At 41.1% G+C, this 27,109-nt stretch overlaps 1 protein-coding gene across 4 annotated transcripts in view; it reads right to left on the minus strand.

Annotated features, from left to right (window-relative positions):
- PTER (phosphotriesterase related) overlaps positions 1-26,905 on the minus strand; it is a 60,574-nt gene extending 33,669 nt beyond the window's left edge. Inside the window, exons 1-2 of one of the 4 annotated variants that reach the window (XM_053572361.1) lie at positions 26,772-26,899; positions 19,229-19,653 (exon numbers count right to left, since the gene is read on the minus strand). In XM_053572361.1, coding sequence (XP_053428336.1) covers positions 19,229-19,523 — 295 coding nt within the window. In that variant the 5' untranslated portion in view covers positions 19,524-19,653; positions 26,772-26,899. Of the gene's footprint in view, positions 1-19,228; positions 19,654-20,669; positions 20,795-26,771 lie in introns of those variants that run through there. The other 3 variants (XM_053572362.1, XM_053572363.1, XM_053572365.1) reach the window with 3 other exon arrangements.
- Positions 26,906-27,109: the final 204 nt, after the last annotated feature.

Below are 27,109 nucleotides of genomic sequence, written 5' to 3' on the forward strand. Positions count from 1 at the left end.
TATTTTAAAAGTTGCCTAATTGTGAAAGATTTGGTGTGGGGAGGGGGATTTTGTTTTCGTCTCACTGAGTTTTCTGCAAGGCTATCTCACCCCGGCCTGTACCCTTAAGATGATTCTGCCTGCCTTGATTGAATACACATTTCACATTTCCAGCTCCCTTATGTGTGTTAAATGCAATACATTATCCTTATTTCACAGATACACACTCTTGTCCGGCTCTTCCCTTTGCCTTGTCCAGTCACAGAACTGGTTGGGTACTAAATGCTTTTTACAACGTTCAATGCCACGGTCAAATTGACAAATTGATTTTTGGTGAATCGATCTTCAGTTCACTTCATCCAACTTATCTCACAGGGATGAAAGGTCTGTCATAAATCCCTCATTCTGTTTCACTCCCGGTTGTTTTGTTTCCCTGAACAAACCCTAACGGATTGTTTTTTGAAGTGGGGGGAGGGAGGCATTTCAGGGTTTTATGCAGAAGCTCTGATGTGAAGAGGCTAACAGTTGTGTGCAGAATGGATGGACAGGAGGCCAAGTGTGCTTACAAGGAGGCCAACAGGGTGTCTCTGTTATCCAGAAAAGTATCAGATGGTGGCTTGGTCTGAGATGACTTCAGTAGAAATGGCAAGAAAGCATGGGCAGTAAGAGGAAGAGCAGATGGAACTTTCTAGCAACTTTCTGGAACTTTCTAGCAACTTTCTGGTACCCTCCAAATAAATGGGTGTCTAAGGAAAAAAATGTATTGTCTGGCCCAAATACAGGGTGTCCATAAACTTTGTGTGCAATTTTACAGTAAACATTTTTTTTTTTTTTTTTTTTTTGCAGTTTTTGGCCGGGGCTGGGTTTGAACCCTCCACCTCTGGCATATGGGGCTGGTGCCCTACTCCTTTGAGCCACAGGCACTGGCCTTTTTTTTTTTGCACTTCTGCTTTTGTGAGTTACATCACACAAGTGGGGCTGCACTCTGTGGACACTGCACTTAACAATGACATTTGATTTGTGACAAAGGTATTTTTAAAGAGCATCACATTTTTTTAAAGCTCATTTGAATACCTGTACCACAAGGGCACGTTCTAACCGACAACATAACACCTTTCACGCAGCCTGGGTCTGGCTGCTGAACAACGAACGTGTCCCTTCGTGTACAGAGTCACGACATTTCCACATGCTCAGTGATTTACGGTGAAATGGTTCTACTGGATGTAGATTTACAACTTTTAATATTAAACACTGTCAAAAAACATTGGGAACTGTGAATGAAGAGAAAGAAATTCAACCACGGGCATATACAGAGTGATAATGGGACCCAGTAAAGTTCTTCTAACTGTGACATACATAAAATAAAACCTCTCAGAGATATGAATGAGCACCTCATATTCAGAGGAGAATGAAGATTTTTTTTTTCCTTTTTCTGATTTGACTAAGAAAGTTGATCCATTTAAGCCATCGTGAAAGCCAGAAAAAACGTATTCTGAGACATGGAGGAGAAATCAGCTTCTGCTACCACTGATGCTTCACGCAGATGTCATCTGGTCAACCCTTCAAGTCACGCACTCTACACGTTGATAACTAGTACTACCGGCTTCTTGAATTTGTTATTCTTTTAGTCAATCAACTGAAAACACAGTCTTGTTTTTTTTTTTTTAAAGGAGGGAAAGAAGAAGGCAAAGGTGGAGAAGAGAAAGGGAAGGGGGAGAAAACAGTATTTCTACTCAGGGCATCATGCCCGCCTTCCTATAGGAACATACTGGTGTTTGGGAAAGGGCGATATTGTCAAGACACTGTATGAATAACTGACCTTTAAATTTTACTTAATTTGAAAAACTGTGATCTCATCTCTGCCCTTTTCATTCCCAGAAGAAGGTTTCCTACTCAATGCCTGGAGAATGTTTGATGTGAAATTTTTATTCTGCTGCTAACGGAATCCTGAGAACAACCCATGTACCAAGGCTGGAATAACAGTGAGACCTTCTTTTGCATCACAAAGAACCGTCCACATTGAAGTCAGCTTTTAGCTGCAATAATCTGGTTCCCTTGCAGGAGAGGCCCTGAGACTACATAGAGAGAGTGAGGGACTCCAGCCATCCCAGGGTCCCCACTCAGCTCATCCTTGGGAGGTGGCAGGCTGAATTCCTGATGGAGCTATCCAACTCGGGAATATCTGCATGACTCTCTCTCTCTGTCCTTGCTTACTCTTTACTCAACCTTCCTGGGGGCAGTAATCTCCCCTCTCTCATCCTTCACCTTGACTGCTGACGACTGTCTGATGTGCATCCTTGCACAGATGCTGTGTTGTGTACCCAATAAAAAGATTCTGGGAAGCAGGACAGGGGCTGTGTTGTCCTCATGCTGCCACCAGGCACATGGAACAGTGTATGCCCTTACAGCTTCTAGTTTTATGCACTAAGTTCAGTGTAAGTTTCATTCTTTCCTCAGCACCATCTCCCTTGCTGGCCCCTGTCCCATGTTGGGACACTCAACAAAAGCCTGGCCAAAACCAAGCCTCATTAGATACCAAATCTGAAATCCCTTTCAGATTTCACATTTCTTCTTCTTGTTGAAGTTTGCAAGTGACTTGAGCATGTAATATGTATTCCCAGACCTCAGCAGATTAAAATATCCTACAAATAATTAACATTTTTTATGTCCAGACAAATGTGAAATCTGGCTTAAACTTTGTTTTCTTCATGATAAATGAAGCCAGCAGTAACTATAAACATAAAATTCTCATTCCTGTGAACAACATGATGTATTTTATTTTTATAATTTCCAGGGGATACGACATCATGGGAAACAATCCAAATTTCAAATAGCTGTCCAAATGTCTGAATACCAAATAACTAAGATGTTTATTTGGGATTACAGTTGCCAGAGAAGCCCTAAAACATGATAGAGGAGAAGGATGTGCCATTTCAGTTTTGTGTGTGCAGTGCTAAATAATAACCATTTAAAAAATATATACAATATTTAAGGCACTTATACTGGCGATGCAGGGAACACCAGGAAACCACCTGAAATTATTCATGAATAGAGGTCCAGCTTCACATTTCAAGAAAAAAGATTTCCATTTAAAATGGTAAGTTATTTCTTGGGCAGCGCCTGTGGCTCAAAGGGCTAGGGCGCTGGTCCCATATGCCAGAGGTGGTGGGTTCAAACCCAGCCCTGGCCAAAAACCACACACACACACAAAAAATGGTAAGTTATTTCTTAAAAGTTAGCAGAAGTAGTCGCATGGCAGGGATCCAACAGAAAGCATTCCTTGGGGGACAGTTACAACAGACCTTCCCGGTTCCCTGACTGGTTTGTGAAAATAAGCAAGATCGTAGGGAATGGGGTATGACAACCCTCCTATACCTAATGTCAGTAAAAATGCAAATTTGCCCAACTTTTCTGAAAAAAGTAGTTTAGAAACATGTATCCAGTCTTAAAAATGTGACCTTTTTGCTGCAGGGAGTCTGACTTCAGGAAGTATTTAGATGTGTGTAAAAAATATGTATGCACAAATATTTCATGATGGTATGACACAGAATGATAACAAAACAACTTAAGGGGATGTGTTTATATATATGTACGTGTGTGTGTGTGTATATATATATATCATGGAACATTATATAACCATTCCAGTTATATTTGTAAAGAATATTTATCCTCATTTGTATAGTGGTGATTATCCTGCTACTATATGAAAAACAAAATTCAGGAAATTTATGCAGAGTGTATATATCTTCATATACATAGGCCTTAATAACCAGAGATACTAAAATATTATGTTTATCTTTGAGTGGTAGGAGTAAAGATAGACCTTTTTTCTTCATTACTATTATATGGGGTGGCCATAAATTGTGGAATTTTAAATTGCACAAATTTTAAATTACAGCCACCTTGTATGAATTTTTCCAGTTTTTTTTTCTTTTATTGTTTCAGGTTAATTGATGGTACAAAGAATTAGGTTACAGTGTTTGCATTTGTCAGGTAAAGTCACTCTTATAATTGTATCCTGCCCCCAAATGTTGTGCCATACACCTTAACTTGTGCCCATTAATTAGAAGCATCTCCATCCCCCCTCCTGTCTACCCTCTCCCCACTGAATAGATTTCAGTTTTTCTCTTAATGTGGGTGTGCATTAGAATGTCTACTGGGTTCATATAAGAATCGAGTACATTGGATTCTTGCTTCTCCATTCTTGTGACACTCTACTAAGAAGAATGTGTTCCAACTCCATCCAGGTTAATCCAAAAGATGTAAAGTCTCCATCTTTTTTAAGGGTTGAATAGTATTCCGTAGTGTACATATACCACAGCTTGTTAATCCCTTCCTGGGTTGATGGGCATTTAGGTTGTTTCCACATCTTGGTGATTGTAAATTGAGTTGTGATAAACAGTCTAGCGAAAATGTCCTTATGATAAAATGATTTTTTTTTTTTTCTCCTGAGTAGATACCTAGTAATGGGATCATAGGATCAAATGAGAGGTCTAATTTGAGTTCCCTGAGAATTCTCCATACTTCCTTCCAAAAAGATTGTATTAGTTTGCAGTCCCATATTTTTCCAATTTTTAATGTTTATCCATTATACTTAAAATCAGTAAAAGGGAATAAAATGAAAGATCCAAGTTACTCGTGTCTCAACCCATCAGATGCCAATACTAATGTTATAGGAAAAATAATATAGATTTTAAATCCTCCAACTAAAAGACACAGGCAGGCAAAGATTTATGAACTCAAAACCTAGTTCAAATTCTTCATTATCATAAAGTTGCCAATTGCCAAACTTGCCTGAGATTTGATACTGAGTAAATCAAATTAAGAGCAAAAATCTTGAACATATAAAAAATAACAGCAATGGCTTCATTTTCAAGGACATTTCCTATCTGAATCGGTAGAAGCCAGCTGCAAATCAGGAAACTACAAATACATAGAAAATTAGTGCAAGTGACTCATGGCCATAACCCTTCCTTGGCAAGGAAAAAAATCTAGATAATATCTCAGAGGCCAAAGATAAAAATGTATAGACCAACGTTTGTCAAACTTCAGCACACTTAAATTAAATTGAGTTGTGATAAACAGTCTAGCGAACAGTCAAAAGAAAAAAAAAAAAAGAATATACTTACTGTGCTTTGAACGTCTTTTGAAAATAATTTAATTAATGATCTTTAAAATTTTTACGGCACGCCACATTGGTGCCATAGTATACCAGTTGAAAATCACTGGTATAGGCAATCCATATTAATTTCTTTTTAAGGCCATTTAATTCTAGAACAGTCTTTGAATCACAGAAAGCCTTTGTGGTTCAGTTGGACAATAACTACATAGTATACCTTAAAGGTAGTTCCCATAAAGTCTTCTCAGCTCTTTTCTGTTGAAGACCACACCATACAGTAGACTATCTTAAAAAAAAATTTGATTTTCACTAATTTCCTTTGCTGATTCAGAGTTTCTACAAACCAGTGCAGGTGTTTGTTTGCAGATGGTCAGGCCTAGCCCCAATTGGTGTAAAAAAAAATTGGTGGTTATAAAGAAAAAGGTCTCAGAGCCACTGCAGGGAGCTTCAGAGGCTTTTTCAGTCTGATTTGAGCCCTTGTGGTCTTGCTCTGGTGGCTTCTAAGACATGATCTGCTCCCTACACAGACATCTATATGAGAAATGCCACACTGTGCTTGATGAAAAGGAGAGCTGCGCTGGGATCCCCACATCCAGAGCAATAAATCCCAACTCTGAGTTATTACAGGGATTGACAAGTAGCAGATGCTCCCACCAGCAGTGTAAGAGTGTTCCCCCTCTCTTCACATCCACATAAGCACCTGCAACTTTGGGACTTTGTGATGTGGGCTATTCTAACTGGGGTTAAGTGATATCTCAGGGGGTGGGGGTATTCATGACTCTTAAGATTAGGCAAACTAACACAGCCCCTATGGAAAGAAGTATGGAGAATCCTCAAAGCGCTATAAATATACCTTCTATTTGATCCTGCAATCTCATTACTAGGTGTCTACGCAAAAGAAAAAGAAATCATGTTACCATAAAGACATCTGCACTAGAATGTTCTTCGCAGCTCAATTCACATTCACAAGACTTGGAATCAACCCAAGTGCCCATCAACACATGAATGGATTAATAAACTGCGGTTATGTGTATACAATGTGATACTATTCAGCCATAAAAAAAGATGGAGACTTTACATCTTTTGTATTTACCTAGATGGAGTTGAAGAACATTCTTAGTAAAGTATCCCCAAAATGGAAAAGCAAGTATCCAATGTACTTAATAGATAAACAACTACACACACATCCACACAAGAACAAAACACAATTAAATTCAAGTGGGGGGAGGAGAGGAGGGCAAGGGAAGGGGAAAGGGGGGGGAGCGGAAAGCTCTCACCTAAAGGGCACAATCAAAGTATATACAGCATGACCCCCTGGTGAAGGGCTCAACTACAACCTGAACTTTGCCTAACAAATATGGACAAGGTAACCTAATCATTTGTACCCTCATATTAATATGAAAAAAAAATTTTTTTTGGCAGTTTTTGAACCCACCACCTCCAGTATATGGGGTTGGTGCCCTACTCCTTGAGCCACAGGCGCCACCCTTAATATGAAATTTTAAAACAAGTAGATGCTCAATGAATGAATGTTCAACCAATGAAGAGTGTTCTATGTACCCTTCGGTTCCACACTGATGGAAGGCAACTTCCTCCAGCCACACGCAGACCTGTATTTTCATTAGCACTGTGGCCTTTTTATAGGGTTGAAATCGACTATTGTGACTCTTCTTGAAATACTAAGAAAAGCTGCTTTGATTTTGAAATCTGCGGGGTAGGTTGGGCCTTTCCGTCTCAGAGGGTAGGACAACACCACAACCCAGACTGCTTGCCAGGCGCTCAGAAATTTCACCTGGACACATTTCAACTCAATGTAGCAAATGTTTGGGAAGACCTAGTATGTCCAACAGAGAATATGAAAGGAAACAAAGATAGAATCTTGCTCCTTAGGAGGCTTGAGAGCTCCCAATACAGTGCTTGCTTCATGGTAAACATTCAATGAGAGAAAGGACAAAACTTTATTAAAGTGCTAGGAGGCCGAGGAGGGTGGATCGCCTGAGCTCGCAGGTTAGAGACCAGCCTGAGCCACAGCGAGACCTTGTCTCTAAAAATAGCCAGGTGATCTGGCTGGTGCCTGTAGTCCCAGCTACTCTGAAGGTTGAGGCAAGAGAATCATGTAAGCTCAAGAGTCTGAGGTTGCTGCAAGCTAGGATGCCACAGCACTCTACCGAGGGCAACAAAGTGAGACTCTGTCTCAAAAAAGAAAAAAAAAATTATTAAAATTTTAATACTCAAGTCACGTTTGACTTCAGCAATTGCACAAGATACAAGATATAAAGATAATGAATGTCATGGGTATAGACTATTATAATTTTAATACAGATTTTTTCCTTTCTGAAAAGCCTTTTTGGCACCCTCTGTGTGCATGAGACACTTGTGAAGGAGGCAGAGTGCAGGAAAAGCTGGTGAGGAGGTACAACGCCAAGTGTCCTGTGGGACGGGTCCGGGCAGCTCTCTTAGTTCTAGGATCTGAGAGGGCTTCCTGGGGGAGGTGGCACAGCACAGAAGCATTCTGATGGCACCAGCAATGAAAAGCGTGTTTTAGGACTTCCACCAAGTCTGTGGAGGCTCATCCGCAGTCTGCACATTGGTACACAGTAAGGATGGGACCTATACTAGGGTGGTCATAAAATGAGCAGTGTGGCATGTAGGCCAAATGGAGAACTTGGGGCGGGTGGGGGGGCGGTTAGAAAGCTAAAGCAATTTTCCTTGTTCCTCAGGGATCTCAAGCACAGAACTGCATCTCAGGGGAAAGGCAAGTCTGAATGAGCACTCTCTTTTTGTCCCCCTCTAACATACAAAAGTCTTGTAACAGTCATAGTTTGTAAACAAAAGAGAGAAGCCTTAAAAGTAGACTAAAACTAGCATGACCATTCAAATGTGTTATTTATGAACAGGAGGGAAAAATCACTCAAAATAGTAGAACAATTAGGCCATAGTAATTGAAATGTGAACTCACAATGTTTGCCATTATTAATAAGACATTGTATGAATGGGTCTTCATAAAACTTCAACTGTATTAAAGCCCTGGGTTTCTCTATTGCTGGTTTCATTACCTTCAAGAGCTTATGGAATATCAAAAGTGTTATCTACAATAATAATGCTGGATGTTTCTCTGAAGAGCTTAGATATTCTACACACTTTAATTAAATCTCCTAATGTCCCAGTGTAGTGGGCCAGGGATCCATAGAAGGTGAGTCATCAAAAGCAGTGGAAGACTAGACCAGGGGATGTGCTTTTAGATGAAATTCACTTTTATTATTATTGTTCCCATTTCATCCATGAGGAAATGGGGTTATTGTTCACACAAAGATGGTGAGCTACATTCTACTTTCACTAAAGGCAGAATATGTTGCTATAGGATCTGTAAGCATCCCCTGGGAAACCCTTAAAAATAGCATAATAACCATACCTCTGAGATTTCTCCTTGAGAGTTAACCAACACTTATTAATGAACATTCAAAATGTGTGAAATGTGTGCCAAAGAAAGTACATGTTGCTTTTTTTTTGGGCGGCGCCCGTGGCTCAATGAGTAGGGCGCCGGCCCCATATGCCGAGGGTGGCGGGTTCAAACCCAGCCTCGGGCAAACTGCAACAGAAAAATAGCTGGGCGTTGTGGCGGGCGCCTGTAGTCCCAGCTGCTCGGGAGGCTGAGGCAAGAGAATCGCATAAGCCCAAGAGTTAGAGGTTGCTGTGAGCCGTGTGACGCCACGGCACTCTACCCGAGGGCGGTACAGTGAGACTCTGTCTCTATAAAAAAAAAAAAAAAAAAAAAAAAAGAAAGTACATGTTGCTTTTTTTAATTAAAAAAAAACCATACAACATGAATCCAAATTTATCATTAGAATCTCTTAGCTTTGATTAACTGTTTCATTATCCCTGCTTCCTTCCCCATATCCCTAAGAATCCCTCAGCTCCAGAGAGACAGGTGGACACCAGTCTTCAGGAGGTAATGTGAGGAGTGGGGTTGATCATGCTGCAGACACAGTACAAATTGCAGGGCTAGAAAAATGGAAAAGACTAGAAAAACACAAAACAAGCTCTCACTCTTGATTCTACCCTTAGGATACTGACAACAGATCCTAAAGTCAGATTTCTGAAAAACAGACACCAGCTATTGTATATGATCTAAGCTATAAACCAAGTCCACTTCTTACAAAGGAAATTAAAGTACTCTAACCACTTTGCCACACTATGACGCGTTCTCTCAATCCAACCACCTCCTGACATCCTAGGAAATAGAGTCATAGCTCCCAGGGACACAGAGACCCTGGACTGGAAAAAGAATTTCATAAAAGAGGTAAATGCTATTGTTTTAGATCAGTGGTTCTCAACCTTCCTAATGCCACAATGTATTTTCATTGTTAAAAAAGGGATCGCAACCCATAGGTTGAGTACCGCTGTTTTAGATAATAATTTGGTATCACTAGAGTCTTAGAAAGAAACGGAGATGCAAATAATGAGATCTTGTGACAATATTTGGTTGTATAATAGGGATAGACAGATCCGGTATGTACTTAAAGTTGTTTAGGATAGTCAAAAATTGTGTTGAGAATTGTGGATTCTCATGTTTGAGAAAAATTGTTAGAGGTAGCCTTTGCTATTAGTCTAGAAAGGAAGTTAAGGTGGCAAACCTTGCCTCGTCCCGAAAGGGTAGTAGATGACCAGGAGACCTCTTTTACTATTTGATTTACTAAAATGAAAGTCACCAACAGCTTACTGCTACTCTCAAAAGCTGATTTACTACAGTGGGGTCAAAAGTGAATCTAAAATGACTGTGTATGTCATAGAGCAATAATTACTTTTTCTAAGTCTTTCGCATGGCTGAAAAAAAATGCTCTAATAAAATTCTAAGTTGTCTAGAGAAAAAAAACCTCACAAAATTTTTTAAGAGGTTCCTCCATAAAATAACAAATTTTAATTAATTAATACATATGCATTTAAGTATAAAGGGAATGTAATTGCTCATATATTTTCCCCATAAAAGGAAGAGGCACTATCAGATTTAGCAATGGACTCAGTGCTTGTAGCACAGTGGTTACGGCGCCAGCCACATACACGGAGGCTGGTGGGTTCGAACCCAGCTGAGGCCTGCTAAACAACAATGACAACTGCAACAACAAAAAAAATAGCCAGGTGTTGTGGCGGGCGCCTGTATTCCTACCTACTTAGGAGGCTGAGGCAAGAGAATCGCTGAAACCCTGGAGTTTAGGTTGCTGACAGCATTTGGCACAACTTTTTATATGGTTAAGTAATTATGCCAGCAGAAACATCCGTTCATTGTGATTTTATTTTTTATTTTATTTTTTCATTGTCATCTTAAATGTGGTTTAACAATATTGCAATCAGGCCTGGTGGCTCATACCTGGAATCCTAGTACTTTGGGTGACTGAGTTGAGAAGATCACTTTTGAGCCCAGGAGTTTGAGACCTTTAAATATAATATAATAAGACGTTTTGGGAAATATAGTAAGATCTTCTCTCTACAAAAAATAAAAAAAAGGTCCAGGGATGGTGTCACAAGCCTGTAGTCCCAGCTATTTGGGAGGCTAGGGCAGGAGGATCATTTAAGTACAGGAGTTTGAGGTTGTAGTGAGCTGTGCTGATGCCACTGTATTCCAGCTCGTGTGACAGTGAGACTCTGTCCCATTAAAAAAAAAAAAGAAAGACATTTTAAGTCAAATTACAAATCTCCTGTTAAAATACATTAAATTATGAAGTGCCATCTAAGTGGAACAAGATTTTGAATTTGGATTAATAGACTAAAATTAGGTAAAATATTATTTTATTAAATATTAAAATATATGATACCCTGTAGCTCAAAGGAGTAGGACGCTAGACCCATATACCAGACGTGGCAGGTTCAAACCTGGTTCTGGCCAAAAACTGCAATAAAATAAAATAAAATATGTCATGAAAATATTTATTTCAATTGATGTTAAATACTAATTGATCTTAGAATTTTTGAGCTGGAAGAGACTATGGAGACCATTTAATATGATGATTTCATTTTTAGGTGCTAAAACTGAATCCTTGATCTTTTGAAGGTCATAGAGCCCAAACTAGAACCTGTCTTTGAACTTGTCAGTCCAGTGTTATTTTCATTAACGTATGTAGGTATTTACTATGAGCATCCCAGTTAATTAGTCTTATCTCCCTTAATTCAGAAGAGCTATCCCAAGGTAACATCACATGTTAGCCTAAAAAAGAGGCTACAATAATCCAGGGCCAGAAATTCTCATCACAATTCCACCGTTCGCAGGGTGACAAGAAACAAGCCATTTAATTGCACTGTGCTTTCTTTTTCCTAATTACAAAAATAAGAACTCCAGTAATTTAGACTTCCCTACTTAATTTGGTTTTTGCAAGAAGTAGTAATAAAAATAACTCTAAAGTATACAGCATGTCTAAGTGCAAACTTAATACCAAAAACTCATCTTAACTATATTTAAACCAAGGAGCAATAACCACACTGAGTCATAACTGGGAGCAAGTGCACACAAGCTATTGTGTGTCCTTATAACATCTGAACAAGTAAACACCATGGTGTAACTAATGAGTTCTGTAGACCCTAAATGTTCCTAGCTTTTCATACTCTATCTAGACCAGTGATTTTCAACTGGAGTGCTGTGAGAGGATCTTAGGTATGGCCCCCAAATTTTCGAAGATCATTAACTAGTTTTAGAAAGAAGTTCAAGTCACATTAAATATATATATACCTCAGTACAGTGTAATGGCGTCACGGCTCACAGCAACCTCTAACTCTTGGGCTTAAGCGATTCTCTTGCCTCAGCCTCCCAAGTAGCTGGGACTACAGGCGCCCGCCACAACACCCAGCTATTTTCTTTTTTTTTTTTTTTATTTTTTGTGGTTTTTGGCTGGGGCTGGGTTTGAACCCGCCACCTCTGGCATATGGGACCAGCGCCCTACTCCTTGAGCTACAGGCACCGCCCTCCAGCTATTTTCTTGTCTCAGTTGTCATTGTTGCTTTAGCTGGTCCGGCCAGGTTTGATCCCACCAGCCTTGGTGCATGTGGCTGGCACCCTACCCACTGAGCTATGGGCACCACCCTTTTACTCTTTTTTAAAATAAACACAATTTAAGTGTGGTGTGGGAGTTTAACTATAGGTCCAAGTGTGCCGAGAGATCAAAAAGGTTGAAAAACACTAGCCTCACACATATAATAATTATCAGTCTAGAACAAATGAGAACTCTATGCCTTCTCAAAGGCACCACTGATTCTTTTTTTTTTTTTTTTGTAGAGACAGAGTCTCACTGTACCGCCCTCGGTAGAGAGCCGTGGTGTCACACGGCTCACAGCAACCTCTAACTCTTGGGCTTAAGCGATTCTCTTGCCTCAGGCTCCCGAGTAGCTGGGACTACAGGCACCCGCCACAACGCCCGGCTATTTTTTTGTTGCAGTTTGGCCAGGGCTGGGTTTGAACCCGCCACCCTCGGCATATGGGGCCGGCGCCCTACTCACTGAGCCACAGGTGCTGCCCGGCACCATTGATTCTTAAACAAACAGACATGTTAAGTCCCCATGGCATTGTTAATAGAATCTGAAGGATTTACTATAGATCTGTAGTCTATAGATCTGATGTATGCAGAGCATAAACTCTTCCAAATATTATTCCCTAATACTAAAATGTAGTTTCCCAGCTGACGTGTAAAATTACCCAACTTAAGATGACTTTTAAAATACAAGCAAGACTTATCAATTGGATTCTCCTGGATAAGAAACAGATCTTACAACTGGATAGGACAGGAAGAATCACTAAGTAGGTTTACAAAGTATTGTAGATTGCAAATTTTTGAAGAAAAAAATGTGTACCCTGGGCAAAGAAAATAGTCTGAAGGAAAATACACAGAGGTGGTCACAGAGGTCATCTCCAAGGGGGCAGAACTTTTTCAGGTTTTTTTAATCTTCTTTTTCTCCTTTGTGCTTATCTGTTTTGTCTGATTTTGAACACGGATTAATTTTGTTATATATATAAAATAAAGGTTACTCCACTCTTTCATCTAAGACTTGGATTGTTTCATGTCTTAGATTTAAGGCTTTTATTCATCTTGAGTCAGTTTTAAGTGGTGAAAGGTGTGGGTTGAGTTCCAGTCTTTTACATGTGGTTATTAAAAAAGATGGAGACTTTACACCTTTTGTATTAACCTGGATTGAGCTGGATCACATTATTCTTAGTAAAACATCACAAGAATGAAGCAGCACGAATCCAATGCAGTCAATACTAATATGAAGGCAGTAGATGATCTAGCATACGGTAGGGGGCAGGAGACTGAGGGAGTGTGGGGAGGGAGGAGGCAGGGAGATGGGGGGGTCATGGTGTGTGACACACCTCTCGGGGGCAGGACACAACTATTAGAGGGACTTTACCTAACAAATGCAATCAGTGTAACCTCATTCTCTGTACCCTCAACAAATCCCAAATAATGAAAAAAAAAAAAAAAAAAAGGAAAAGTGACTTCATGCAGGAGAAAAATTGCTTTAGTCTCTTATTTTGAGGGATGTCAGGTTATGCCCACTTCAAGAAAACAAGAAGACTGTAGTTGTGGTAGGAATGGGAATGGGATCCAGGGCATCTCGTCTGTTGGTTCTGTTTTTGGTTACTTTGGAGGACCAGCCAGGAGGGAGAAAGTCTGCAGAAGCCACCTCCCCGAGAGCTTTCACACCCAGTAAACACTAGCGGGCAGAGTTGCCAATGGTTTCTAGCCATTTCTAAGCTTGTCCTCGGGCTTGCATTCTTTATCCACAACTTTCATTTCTGGCTTGCAGTCTCCGTCTCAAATTTAAACAAGCATCGCTTTCTGTGGTTAATTACAATTTAATGGAAATACGACTTGCATTCCAATTAGCTTTTAGTTTTCGCATCACAAATGTGCATTCAAGTTATTGTGTCCTTATCGTCTCATGTTCTAATGGCTTCATCACGCAAGTCCCTGCAGGATTGAATGAGTAGTTTCCTATGGTAATCACCCATTGCTGTAATATCATCATCACAGAACCACAGTTCCTGAATGCTTTCACTGCGATCCTTGTGACACTGGAAGAGCATTTTAATAGTATTAGCATAGATTCTCCAGAGAAATCATCTCATTGTCACTGCACTACTATAGAAGATTAATTGTGATGGAGCCCAGTTGTGATAGGAGAGCTTAAAAAAGAACTGAGAAAAAAAAAAAAAATCTAATGCCCAGCAGTGAAGCATTTCACTTCTCAAAAGGTTAGTGCATTTTGTTGTAAGGTCACTATACAATCCTTAACTTGTGAGATGTTAAGTTTTTGTCCTTTCGTAAGATGTTAAGTTTTTGTTTTGCTTTTGCTTTTTATCTGTTTGCTTAGGACTCACAACAGTAATAAATTAGGTTAGTCCCTCCCTGCGGTATACAAAAAAGAAAGAAAAAAAAGCACACATAATCCCTGTCTTCAAGGAGTTTACAATTTAATGAGGCTTACAACAAATTCTATGCAGCACATAGGTAAACAAAATGAATACTCTTATGATAAACAAAATCCTCCAAAGTAACTCGCTGTACCTAGTGATAAGAGTGACCAGGAAAGGTTTCCTTAAAGAAGAAATGTTTAATCATCAGCTAACGGGGTAAATATATTAAACATAAAGGCTTTGAAACAGAAATGGAAGGTGTGTTGTCAGGAGTCATGAGTCTGCCTGGCATTTTTATTCAGTAACTATGGGAAGAAGAAAAGCTACCCACACACTAGCAGTGGACACAGTTGTATCCCTACTCCAACCTCTACAGAAAAAAGGGGAACAAGAAAAACGAATCTCTCCCCTGCAGGTGCTTCTGCTGCTTTTAGTGGGGAGAGTGGAAGTTGGACCTTGTTCTTTGTTGCTAAGAGAGGCATGAGCAGAGCTGTTCCCTGAGTGATGGGATCAAGGGGGAGAAAAAAAGAAACTCCAATGTAGAAAAGCACTGCCTAGTTAGGGAAAGTCTCCTCGGTTTGCTTTTCGTAGTTGAAAGCCCGGTGTAAAATGACTATCAGCTGTCAGAGACAGGCAGGGCCTTGTGTTCCTTTGAGGGGGCCCTAAGCCTCTGACATTCTCTGGGGACACCACTGGAGAACTGCAAACAGATTATCATAACTCTCAAGGAACTCGACGTGTAAATGAGCACAGCATCACAGCAAGCATTTAGGACAATCTTGGCACAGCAGTATTCCATACCTGTTTATGGATGGACAAAGAATGCACAGGTTTCCCAGCTGCTTTGGGTCTGCAAATGTAGGGTCTGTCTCACTCCTGCTTAGCACGCACAGCAGAAGAATTAATAACCGGTGGTGTCTCTTGTACTATTAGAGACACGCTTGCCTTCTTGGTTACGGCAAGTCACCACATTCTGAGGGATAATGGTCGCTAATTTTCCTTTTCCCCAATTGTGTGGGCCTGGGAGGCCTCAGAACTACTCTGGATTTGGTTTCCAAAATAGAAATGACACTTTTTTAATTGGAACACAGTAAGGATAAAAACATGCTCTCTGAGTGCTCAAAGCTACCTTTAAAACAAGCAGCGGCACAGCAATAAGGCTTAAACCTATCCCAGAAACAACATTTGCCATCCTTCCTTTCAAGTTATTTTTAACTTCTCAGGTAAAGTCTCTCCAGCACTAACACTCCTGCTCTTTGCTTAGACATCACCAGCAATTAAAACTCTCTTTTCTAAGCTTATTGTTTATAGTAACTCATTTCATATATTTTTTCATGAAGCATTAATATCAAAATATGCTTTTATTACTTTTGATTATCAGTTTTTATTGTATTATACAATGTATTCATCATTTTAGTATTTATCATTGAATGCACATTTATTCTGAGTTATTCTTAAACATAATTATAGATTAAAGTCAAGATCTTGGAATGTTTAAACCCACATATATGTGCCATAACAAATAATATTTATTACGTACCATAAATCTTGACACTGCTTAGAAAAACCAAGCTTTGGCTGGGCATGGTGGCCTGTAATCCTAGCACTTTGGGAGGCCGAAGTGGGTGGATTGCCTGAGCTCACAAGACCAGCCTGAGCAAGAGCGAGATCTTGTCTCTAAAAACAGCCAAGCGTTGTGGCAGGTGCCTATAGTCCCAGCTACTTGGGACGCTGAGGCAAGAGAATCGCTTGAGCTCAAGAGTTTGCGGTACTGTGAGCTATGATGCCACAGCATCATAGCTGTGGGCAACAAAGTGAGACTCTGTCTTAAAAAAAAAAAAAAAGAGCTTTTCCTCCCTCTCTAATTTAAGTTTATTTAAAGGCACCAGAAATATTTCCTGATTCAATTGGTTGTTTAATTCCTTAATTCAATAGGTTACTCTTTCATTGACATAAAATAATGGTTAGTGGCTATAAAGCATCTTGAGTGTGACCACAAGTTAACGTTAACTTGTTATATCTCAAAAATGGAAGATGGGACACAGATGGGAAAACATGATGCTCTTGTGAACACATCTCAGTCCCCCGAGAGGAAGAAAGGCTAGAACTTTATCCACTGCATGAATGTCACAAACCAAGAGGATACGTTCAAAGCGTCTTTGGGCAAATCATGCTGTGGACCTCGGTTTCCTCACTGATAAAACGAAGGAGTTGAACAAAGTGATCTCTAGAATTCCTCCCATCTACAAGTGATTCTGGGTGGAAGAATTCCTCCCATCCATGAGCTCTGTGATTCTAGGTGGAGAGGTGTCAGACAGACTATAAATGGCTTCTGCAGTGGCTTCCCACTAGTTCAATTTGCTTAAGTATTAAATAAATGAGGAGATAGGTGTAGTGGCACATCAGAACATTTCTTTACAAGGAATGGGAACTCCACTGACATCTTTCCTTCTCTGCATTCTTTTTCTGATGTCTCACTAGGGAAACTGTACTCAAACTATATTAGGGCATTTGTATGAACTTTACTATAAACTTACTATAACATTGCTTATGAATGAGAATAAAATAGAAGCACAGCTATAACACAAAGCTGGCTTTATCATCCCTCATGTAAATGATGCTGACTGCCTGAGAAACTGGACACTGTTGGCTATTTTCCAAATAACAGCTTATATGATCCATTATCTGCCTATTTACATATGCACGCATACATATGCATGATCTATTTGCATATGCACATATGTATAAACACACACACATACATGCTGGGTTTTTAGTTTCCAGTCATCACAGTACAACCACAGCAACTATTCTGAAAATTTTGTGCCAACCGAAGAGTAATTTCATTCTTCAGTGGATGGGGAAATAAGTAAAAAAACACTCGGTTTTCAAAAAGTGTTTTCAATACATAAATATATATCACTTTTTGAAAACAGTACAATTGGCTGGATGTGGTGGCTCACACCTATAATCCTAGTGCTCTGGGAGGCTGAAGGAGTAGGTGATCACTTGAGCTCACAAGTTTGAGTTCAGCCTGAGCAAGAGTGAGACCTTCCGTCTCTAAATAGCCAGGCATTGTGGCAGGTGCCTGCAGCCCCCGGAAGGCTGAAGCAAGAAGTTGCGTGAGCCCAAGAGTTTCAGGTTGCTGTTAGCTACAAAGCCATGGCACTGTACTCAGGGCGACAGTGAGACTCTGTCTCCAAAAAAAAAAAAAAAGAAGTGTAATTCATTGCATGAACTTTAGGGAAACCCTGAGTGTGTGTGTGTGTGTGTGTGTATTTTCTCCCTGCCCCCACTGGTGGTTCAAACTGATTTTAGGTGGTCCATAGACATTTATAAATGCTTTAAACAAGTATCTATTTTAATGTGTTTTAGAAAAGAAAGTAATAAACCTTACAAGCCTCTGACTTCATAGATATTATTGCTTATGATGTGGCTAAAGGGAAAAAAGTAGATTGGTTTAAAGGAAAATATTAACTAATGAATGGTAATGATAGTACACAGGCCTAGCAAACAGTCTGGAAGATGTTAGGAGACTAAGTCAAGATTCATAAGAACTAATGAAAATCATTCTGAGTTTCTGAAAATTAAAGGATACAAAACATTTCCCACAATGCCTTTTAACACATTCATTTTCTTTGGCCCGTTAAAGATCTAATTCCTTTTCTGGGGGTAACAGCCCTCCCAAGTCATCAGAAATATAATCTGACTTCTCATTAGGCAGAGAAAACTATCATTCAATTTTAACTCTCAGATCTTTATACTGATCCTAAAATGGTTGACATCATTTTAAATAATGCTGCTTTAAAAATATAAATATGATAGCTAGCATAAAGAATATAGCTGAAGACCTTGTACTTGATGTAGTATAGCTACTTACTAAGATCTAATATTCACGGACTAAAACTCTAAAGTTTAAGATACCATTCTTCAGAAACATAGAAACTACATATAAGATAGAAACAACATGTTAATAAACCTTCCTTAGAGTTAATGTGAAATTATTACATTCATAGGAATAATTAATGAAAATTTACTTTGGCTAAAGTATTAGTAATATAAAAATAAGCAGAACAGATTAACAAAAATCTGTATTGCTACATAATGCATTATGAAAATTCTATATATAGGCCAGGTGCAATGTCTCATGCCCATAATCCCAGCAATTTGGGAGGCTGAGGCTGGTGGATCGCCTGAGCTCAGGAATTTGAGAGGCATTGTGGTGGGGCTACTAGGCAGGCTAAGGCAAGTGGATCACTTGAACTCAAGAGTTTGAGGTTGCTGCAAGCTATGATGCCTTGGCACTCTACCAGGGCGACAAAGTGAGACTCTGTCTCAAAAAATAAAAAGACAAAGGAATGTAAAACTCAAGAAATTAATCCACTTGACCTCAACATAGCAAGAATAAGTAGTGGTGGGCAGCATCTGTGGCTCAAAGGAGTAGGGCACGGGCCCCATATATCGGAGGTGGCGGGTTCAAACACGGCCCCAGCCAAAAACTGCAAAAAAAAAAAAAAAGTAGTGGCAAAGGTCCATGACATATCCCTAATGCTAAGGAACTATATAGGTTTATCTGTCTACTATAAATCGAACAATTAAAGAAATTCAATAGACCAATAAATCCAACTCTAAGAATCTTCATAGAGATCATTTTAAACTTGGAACTCTCAGCTTCAAATATGTTGATCTCCCTCCCCCAATACACTGATGGGCAAAAAGTGAAGAGATAGTACCTGGAAGAGACATGAAAGGGGGCTCCTCCTTCCCTGCACGTCCATACGATCCAATGTGGCTGCACGAAGTCTTGGTTATGTCAGTATTTGAAACAGTACATTCTTTACTCCTGCTCTGAGCTGCTCCAAAATAGTACAAAGGAGCAAGGGAAACATCCTTGAAGATGCATCTTCCTGAATGATAATCGGGCAAGCTCAAAGCAACACAGAAGCCAAAGAGAATCGATGTCCAGCCTGAGCCTGGAGCAGAACTGTGAGTGAGGCTCACAAAGTGAGAGCCAAGACTCTCTCTCATCCTAGATGTGCAGGGTAGGACAAGTTAGATGGGCCTTGCCCATGACAGCAGGAGACAGAGCTTCAGAGCATCTCTCCTCTGAACATTCAGTAGAGCTTTTCTTGACTAATGTTGGCCTGTGAGATCCTTCCTGCAACAGCAGAAGACAGTTTTATACAAGGTGTTGGACACAGGCACTAGCTCTGGGAGCAAGAGGCCTCTTCTTAAATTCTTATGTTCAATGGATCTGTACAGTGGTTAATGGACAGGCTCTCAAGTCACAGACTGGCCTGGGAGAAGCTGGGAGAGCCTGGGAATCTCCCATATGCCAGCAAGTGACAAAAATAGTGTCAAATACTCTAGGCCAAAATGAGGAAAGATGTTCTTGTAGCCAATCTTGGATAAGGGTTTAGACAATACTTTTCTAGGAACTGGTAGTTAAAACCACACTTTACCTACACATATATTGTCTAACACATACATGTATACTTCATTTAGCCTGTCCCTGAAAAGTTACCAAATATTGCATTGAAAAAGGCTATATATTTCATTCATTTCTTACTGAAAAAACATTTTGTTTTAGGCCAGGCACAGTAGCTCACACCTGTAATCCCAGCGCTCAGGGAGGCCGAGGAAGGTGGAATGCTTGAGATCAGGAATTAGAGCCCAGCCTGAGTATGAGTGAGACCCTGTCTGTACTAAAATGGAAAAACTGGCCGGCATGGTGGCTCACACCTGTAGTCCCAACTACGTGGGAAGGCTGAGGCAAGAGGATCTACTGAGCCCAAGAGTTTGAGGTTGCTATGAGCTATGATGACACCACAGCACTCTACCCAGGTTGACAGAGTGAGATTGTCTCAAAAAATAATTTTTTTTAACTTTTTAATATAGACATTTTCAAAAATTCACAAACATAGTGAGAATGGTAGAGCTTCCATCACTCAGCTTCCACCGTAAGTTCCAATTTAAAACAGATTTAAAGAAAAAAACGTTTCACAGTCCATGTAAAACTCCAGATATTACTTACATACTCTTCTGTACCACATACCATCCTCTGAGGATTTCTGGCTATGAATTTACTAAAAAAGATTTTTTTATGGATTAAAAAAACCCTATTATTCTATTCTGAAGGAACATTGTGGAGCTCACAAGAATCAATAATAGTACCCATTGCAGATATGAACAGACAATGTCAAACTCAAGGCTTTTGTGTCTTCACGTCTCCCAGTATTTCCTTGAATATAGGAACTTTTCCAGCTTCTTAGATGCACATCTCTCTTCAGAAACTTTTCTGTTTTCTTAGACATCTTCAGTTGATAATAGAGGGATAATAACACACAGGTTAGTAACATGAGCACAAGATGTCCTTACAGGGAGCAGAACAAACGTGTCCTTCATCCTTATGCCCTTTTTGATGGTACAAGAAAAGGTATTATGCAGGCTAATCATAGCAAGTTTTTTTTTTTTCTTTTTTGGGCCGGGGCTGGGTTTGAACCTGCCACCTCCAGTATATGGGGCTGGCACCCTACTCCTTTGAACCACAGGTGCCGCCCTATATCAAGTTTTTTATTCAAAGAAGAAATTAGGGGTAAAAAATATCTGTAGGTTGTTATACAGATATAGAGGGTTTTAGCCCAGATTGCAAGGTATACTTGATTTAATAATGTTGCTTCAATTTTTATCTCATTATGCCAGTGCTCCTTAATATTAACAAATTCCTGGACTGAGCACATCCTCCAAAGATTTGCAGTCATCACTTGGTGATTCAAGTTATGAGACTCAAACAAAAGAACTCCAAAAGTGGGAGTTTCTAAAGAGACCATAACTATGGTGGGATAGCACTATGGACTGAACTGTGTCCATGTAAAACTCATGTGTTGAAGCCCTAATCCTCATTGCCTCAAAATGTGCTGGTATTTGCAAATAATCCTTTAGAGAGGTTGTTAAGTTCAAATAGGGTCCGTAGAGTAGCCCTATTCTATTAGGACTGGTGACCTCATTAGAAGAGGATGTTAGTACATGCACAGAAGGAAGACCAGACCATGTGAAGATTCAGGGGGACAATAGCCATCTACACGCCACGGAGGGAGCCCTCAGGACATGCCAGCCCTGCTGACACACTGAACTTGGATTTCCAAATCTGCCCAGATCTAGAAAGTGAGGAGAAAAATCTATGGAAAGGGCTAGGCAGCCATGTGTAATTCAGCCTAACCCTTTGTAACAAATGTTGATGGTCATCAGATCCAAATAAATACTCCCATCAGTGATTCATTAGAGAATAATAGGAAAGCTTGTTGAAAAGTTAAACAGATACCACACAGCATTTACAGGAGCTTTATCAAGGGAAATACCCTTGAATTAGAGGTCAGGCTTTCTTTTTTCTCCACACTTTTGGAGAGCAAGACTGATTAATTTTTCAGACACATAAGGAATCTTATGGATGAGACACGTGGAAATGTGAAGGCACAAACACGAGATAACTTTGAAAGTTTATGAAAATATTTAAAATCCTTCAAAAAGCAATACATTTATAATTTTTTCAGTTGTAAGAAACATCAATAAAGACATTTTGGTTGCTACCCAAGAATATTGAGGATTTGGGTCTCTGTGGCTTTTCAGTTACACAAAAGTGTGTTAAATGAATGACAATATCTACCAATACTCTCTTCAAAGTGCTTTTCAAACACCAAATAATTACCCAATTAAGCCACTGCAAGATAAGCTGTTATTACTCTGGCTTTGTGAAAGGGACTAATAATTACTATTTTAACAGTTTCTGTGAAGACTCAGTGTTTACTGTATACGTGAGCACACCCACCCTTTTCATGAGCGGAGAACAGGAAAAAACAAAAGGCTGATTATCTAAGTGAATTCGGTGGGAGACAGAGATGGCTAAGAAAGAACTGAAAGCCATGACCTATGAAAAGGGAGAATTTAATATGCAAAGCAGAGGCCACCATTGACAGAGGCTATTTATGAATCCCGCCAATACTCTGCGCTTGGAACTGACAATAGAGATTCTTCGGTCGCGCCCTGAGCAACCTAATTCATCACACTAGTGCTTGGGGCAGTCACGTCCAAGCAATTTATCATCATCATATCACTCGTGTGAGAATGAGAGGGGGAGAACTTTGATTGTTAACCTCTGAGAAGACTGGATTTATAGCTAATGTGCCTAAGAATGCCACAGGGCTCTGCCCAGAGCAAAATGCTCCCTACTTCACTTCTGTGTAAAGTCAGAGTAAAAGAGTGAACAGAGCGCCCCCTAGGTCACTGAGAGCAAAACCTAGGTCTGATACTCCTAGATACTAAGCCAGCCAGAGAATTTTTTTTTGTTTTTTGGTTTTTTTGCAGTTTTTGGCCAGGGCTGGGCTTGAACCCACCACCTCCAGCACATGGGGCCGGCGCCCCACCCCTTTGAGCCACAGGCGCCGCCCAGCCAGGGAATCTTTTTAAAATGCTCTTTGAAGCTACATGGAAAAAATAAATTAGTCAATGGTAAGTACGGATGATTCATTTCAAATGTCCTTTGGTGACAAAATAATTTCTGAAATGCGTCCATGGATAACTGCATTTGGGAAAGAGTCATCTCTTTGCAACTCACCCACGAACATTCCTCTATATTGGAAAACTTGGAAGGATACTGAAAATTTAAAAAATATATGTGAATTGTGTTTTTCAAAGTAAAAAATGACAGCCTTGATTTCTATCCCTTCCACGCACTGAACCATTTTATATTTTACACTTTAACCGAGCCTGCCCTTATGGAATATAATTAAACATCTAAATGCCAGTTTTGATACCTTTGATAAAAATTATGAATGTTAATTAAAATTATAAAAGTTAAATGTTATCAGTCCTGCTCTCTGATTATGAGTGACTGGGTGCATGATGGGAATGGGTGCACCTGTCATCTCCCTGCAGTGGGAAAGGCATGGGTCACAATGCATGTCCAGAACAGCATCTTCCTGGAGGCTTCCAAGGGGTCTGGTAAACCAAAACCAGCAACCCCTGCATGCAAGTAACTCAGGACTCAGCTGACAGGGATGCCTCCCTCTGGGTGTTCATTGTGACAGAGGGGAAGAGGTTGTGACGGATGTTTTGTGGGTTCTTAAAACTGTCCCCCGGAAGTGCCACACATCAGTCCACTTGCACTCTGGCCAAGAAGGGGACAGAGAAATGGTAAAAGTAGACAAAACTTTCCTATAACAGGGAGTCAGAACCACAGAGCCAGTTAATGCCAGATGGGACCAGCTGTCTTATTTTTTTTATTCTTGTTTTTTTAGTGAAGGAGGATGTCTGTGAATGAGAAGACTCTTGCCATAAAAGTCTTACTAGAAAACCCTGGGCCACCAAACATGTACTAAAAGGAACAGCTACAGAAAACAGAACAAGGCCACATCAGTGTGTGAACAAAACTCTCAGCAGTGATCTCAGTCAAGTTCATAGGGCTCCTTAGCATCCGCAGGCAGTCTCAGTATTGTTACTGTCTGGTTTACTGGGGTCATTTAGGACATTTGAGGAAAAAGACTCCGCATGCATGAACACTTCAGAGCATGTGGAAGCAAGGGGTGACATTCCCAAGCTCCTCCCATGCTATGCAATTTGTCATTTTGTCTTCAACCTTCATTCTAGAAGCAATCTATAAGATGCTTGCATAGGGATCCTTGACCTTCTATACTCACAGGGACCCTATGGCCAAGCCCCAGACCGGGAAGGCACTGCAGTGTGTCCTTCTCCAGACTCTGAATGTCCCCTTGCTGTCCGCTCCTATCCAGATCAAAATTCAATGACTCCCACTTAAAATTTTCTATTTTTCTTGATCCTAGCCTCCTGCTTATAATTTGTAGCTGTTTGTCAACCTGTTTGGTAGCTCCTCCACCAACATCCAGAATATAAACTCTACAAGGCTGGCATCCTTATTTGTCCTGTCCTTGGTGCATATCCAGGTACAAAATACATTTTTCTTTTTTTTTTTTGAGACAGAGTCTTACTATGTCACCCTCTGTAGAGTGCTGTAATGTCACAGCTCACAGCAATCTCAAACTCTTGGGCTCAAGCAATTCTCTTGCCTCAGCCTCCTGAGTAGACAGGAATACAGGTGCCCGCTACAATGCCTGGCTATTTTTTTGTTGTTGTCATTGTTTAACAGGCCCAGGCTGGGTTTGAACCCACCAGCCCCGGTGTATGTGGCTGGCACCCTAACCACTGAGCTATGGGCACTGAGCCACAAAATACATATTTAATGATTGGATGAACAGACCCTTCCTGATAACCTTGTAATTTCAACACCAAATTTATCACTGAATATTGCAATCAGGATCTTATTTGCAAAACTCCATAGATCAGACTGAGTGGAGAACTAGTGTTCAATTATCTTTATCTGCCTAGAAAAGATAAACAACTAGGCTGGGCTTGGTGGCTCATGCCAGTAATCCTAGCACTCCTGAAGCTGAAGGCAGGAAGATTCCTTAAGGCCAGGAGTTTGAGACAAGCCTGGGCAAAAGTGAGACCCTGTTATCTACAAAGAAATAGAAAAATTAGCCAGACCTGCTGGTGTGAGTCTGTAGTCCCAGCTACCTGTGAGGCTGAGGCAGGAGGATTTCTTGGGTTCCGCAGTCTGGGGTTGTAGGGAGCTATGATGATGCCACTGCACTGCAGCTGGGCGACAGAGCAAAACTTTTGTCTCAGAAAACAAAAACAAACCACCCGCCCACACACACACACATACACACTTGTTGAAAGTCACACAGTTGGCTGGGCAAGGTGGCTCATGCCTGCAATCCTAGCACTCTAGGAGGTGGAGGTAGGCGGATTGCTTGAGCTCAGGAGTTTGAGACCAGCCTGAGCAAGAGTGAGACCCTGTTTCTTAAAAAAAAAAAAAAAAAAAAAATAGCAGGGCACTGTCGTGAGTGCCTCTAGTCCCAGCTACTCAGGAGGCTGAGGCAAGAGAATCACTTGAGCCCAAGAGATTGAGGTCGCTGTGAGCTGTGATGCCAGGGCACTCTATCAAGGGTGACATAGTAAGACTCTGTCTCAAAGAAAAAAAAAAAGTCACAGAGCTGGAATCAGCACTAGAATGAGTCTCTGCTTATTCTGGGTTCAAAGTTCTTTAAACTAGAAAGCACTCTCACTGCTCTATGAAAGAACAGTTGTTCCCTGTTGGAAACAAGCAGGCTGGTGCTGTTACAAGCACAGGGTGGTCTAAGGGGTTCCGGCACAGGCTTCTGTGTCAGAAAGATGTTTCCAACTATAAACTTTCCAGCAGTGCGGCTTCACCTGTCTGTCAAAAATGCAGGCTTGAGCATTTCTGTTATGATTCTAAAACCAAGAAGTGGAAATACAGGCTATTCTGCTATATTCTAAAATCCTTATTACATATATTTTAGTCACTTTTATAGCACTAAAGCTCCACAAATGAAAACATCATCTCATAAACTCACACTTTGTGAATTTGGGTTCACATGACTCTTTAAAAAAGTTACATTGCTATCTTGCCATCACCAGTCAGCAAGTTGTCTGATCTGTTTTCCTTTGCAGGGTGCACTGAGATTTCTTTTTTAAGGGGGTTGGTTATTTCTGGTATTACGACAGGCCTTTAGGATAACTGCTGTACACCACTAACGTCTACGTACAATAAAATAGAACTGGCCGAGTAAGTCCCAGGACTCTTTCTTACAGATTTTTATTCTCTACGACGATGAATGCAACGGTCCTTAAGGACGTGAGTAAAATACAGTCTGATTCTTCCAGTGCCGAGGCGATTTGAGGACGAGGGAACTTTCGTTTCCACACAACCTAACAGTTCAGCAATGTCCCCCCCTCAGGGGTGTCACTGCACCCAAAGCACCTTTACAAATGCTCCCCCCCCACCGCTCAGCACGGCTGTTTCTACCTCGCTCGGGTCCCTGAGGAAGCGTACCTAAGTGGAATATGTTTCTGATAGAACCACGAGACGGTAAAATAAACTTCAAGGCTGAGGCCTGAAGCTTGGCGCGGTACGATGCCAAAGCTTGCGAAAAAAATAATAAGCAGAGACTAGCCGTCCCCACCCGGCATTGCTGTGCAATGACACCCCCGGGGCTCTCCCATCGAGCAACCCCCTTGACCCTCGCGGGCCGGGCCCACAGACCCAGGCTTTCAAAGACACGTTTCGCGGAACTTTAAGTACAAAGCAGCTCCCAGCTCCGGTCAGCCGCCCGCGATCTTTGCAGCTTCCCCAGGGCGGGCCTGCGCTGGGCTCCCTGCAGGGGTCCCCACCCTTCCTACCGGGCCCACAGCTCCTGCGCCCGCTCCGTTCCGGGGCGCTTCCCTCCTCTGGCCGCGGCCGCCTCCGCCCCCGGGGCCCTCTGCTCTGCCGCGGTCCGGGGCCTTTTCCGTGTCCCGCTCTACTCCCTTTTAACCCTCCCCTCGGATCCCCTCCCAGGCCTGGCACTTGCCACGCCCCGCTCGCTTCGGGGCGCACCCTGCCCGGGACCCTGTCCTAGGCCACGCCCTTGAGCTCTTGCCACGCCCTGCGCCCTGCGCCTAGGCCACGCCCAGCAGGTTCCCACCCCAGGGCCCTGTCTGGGCTCCAGACAGTCGGCGGGCCTACTTCCAGGCCACCT

Source organism: Nycticebus coucang, chromosome 20 (assembly GCF_027406575.1).
Source record: "Nycticebus coucang isolate mNycCou1 chromosome 20, mNycCou1.pri, whole genome shotgun sequence".
Lineage (NCBI taxonomy): Eukaryota > Metazoa > Chordata > Mammalia > Primates > Lorisidae > Nycticebus > Nycticebus coucang.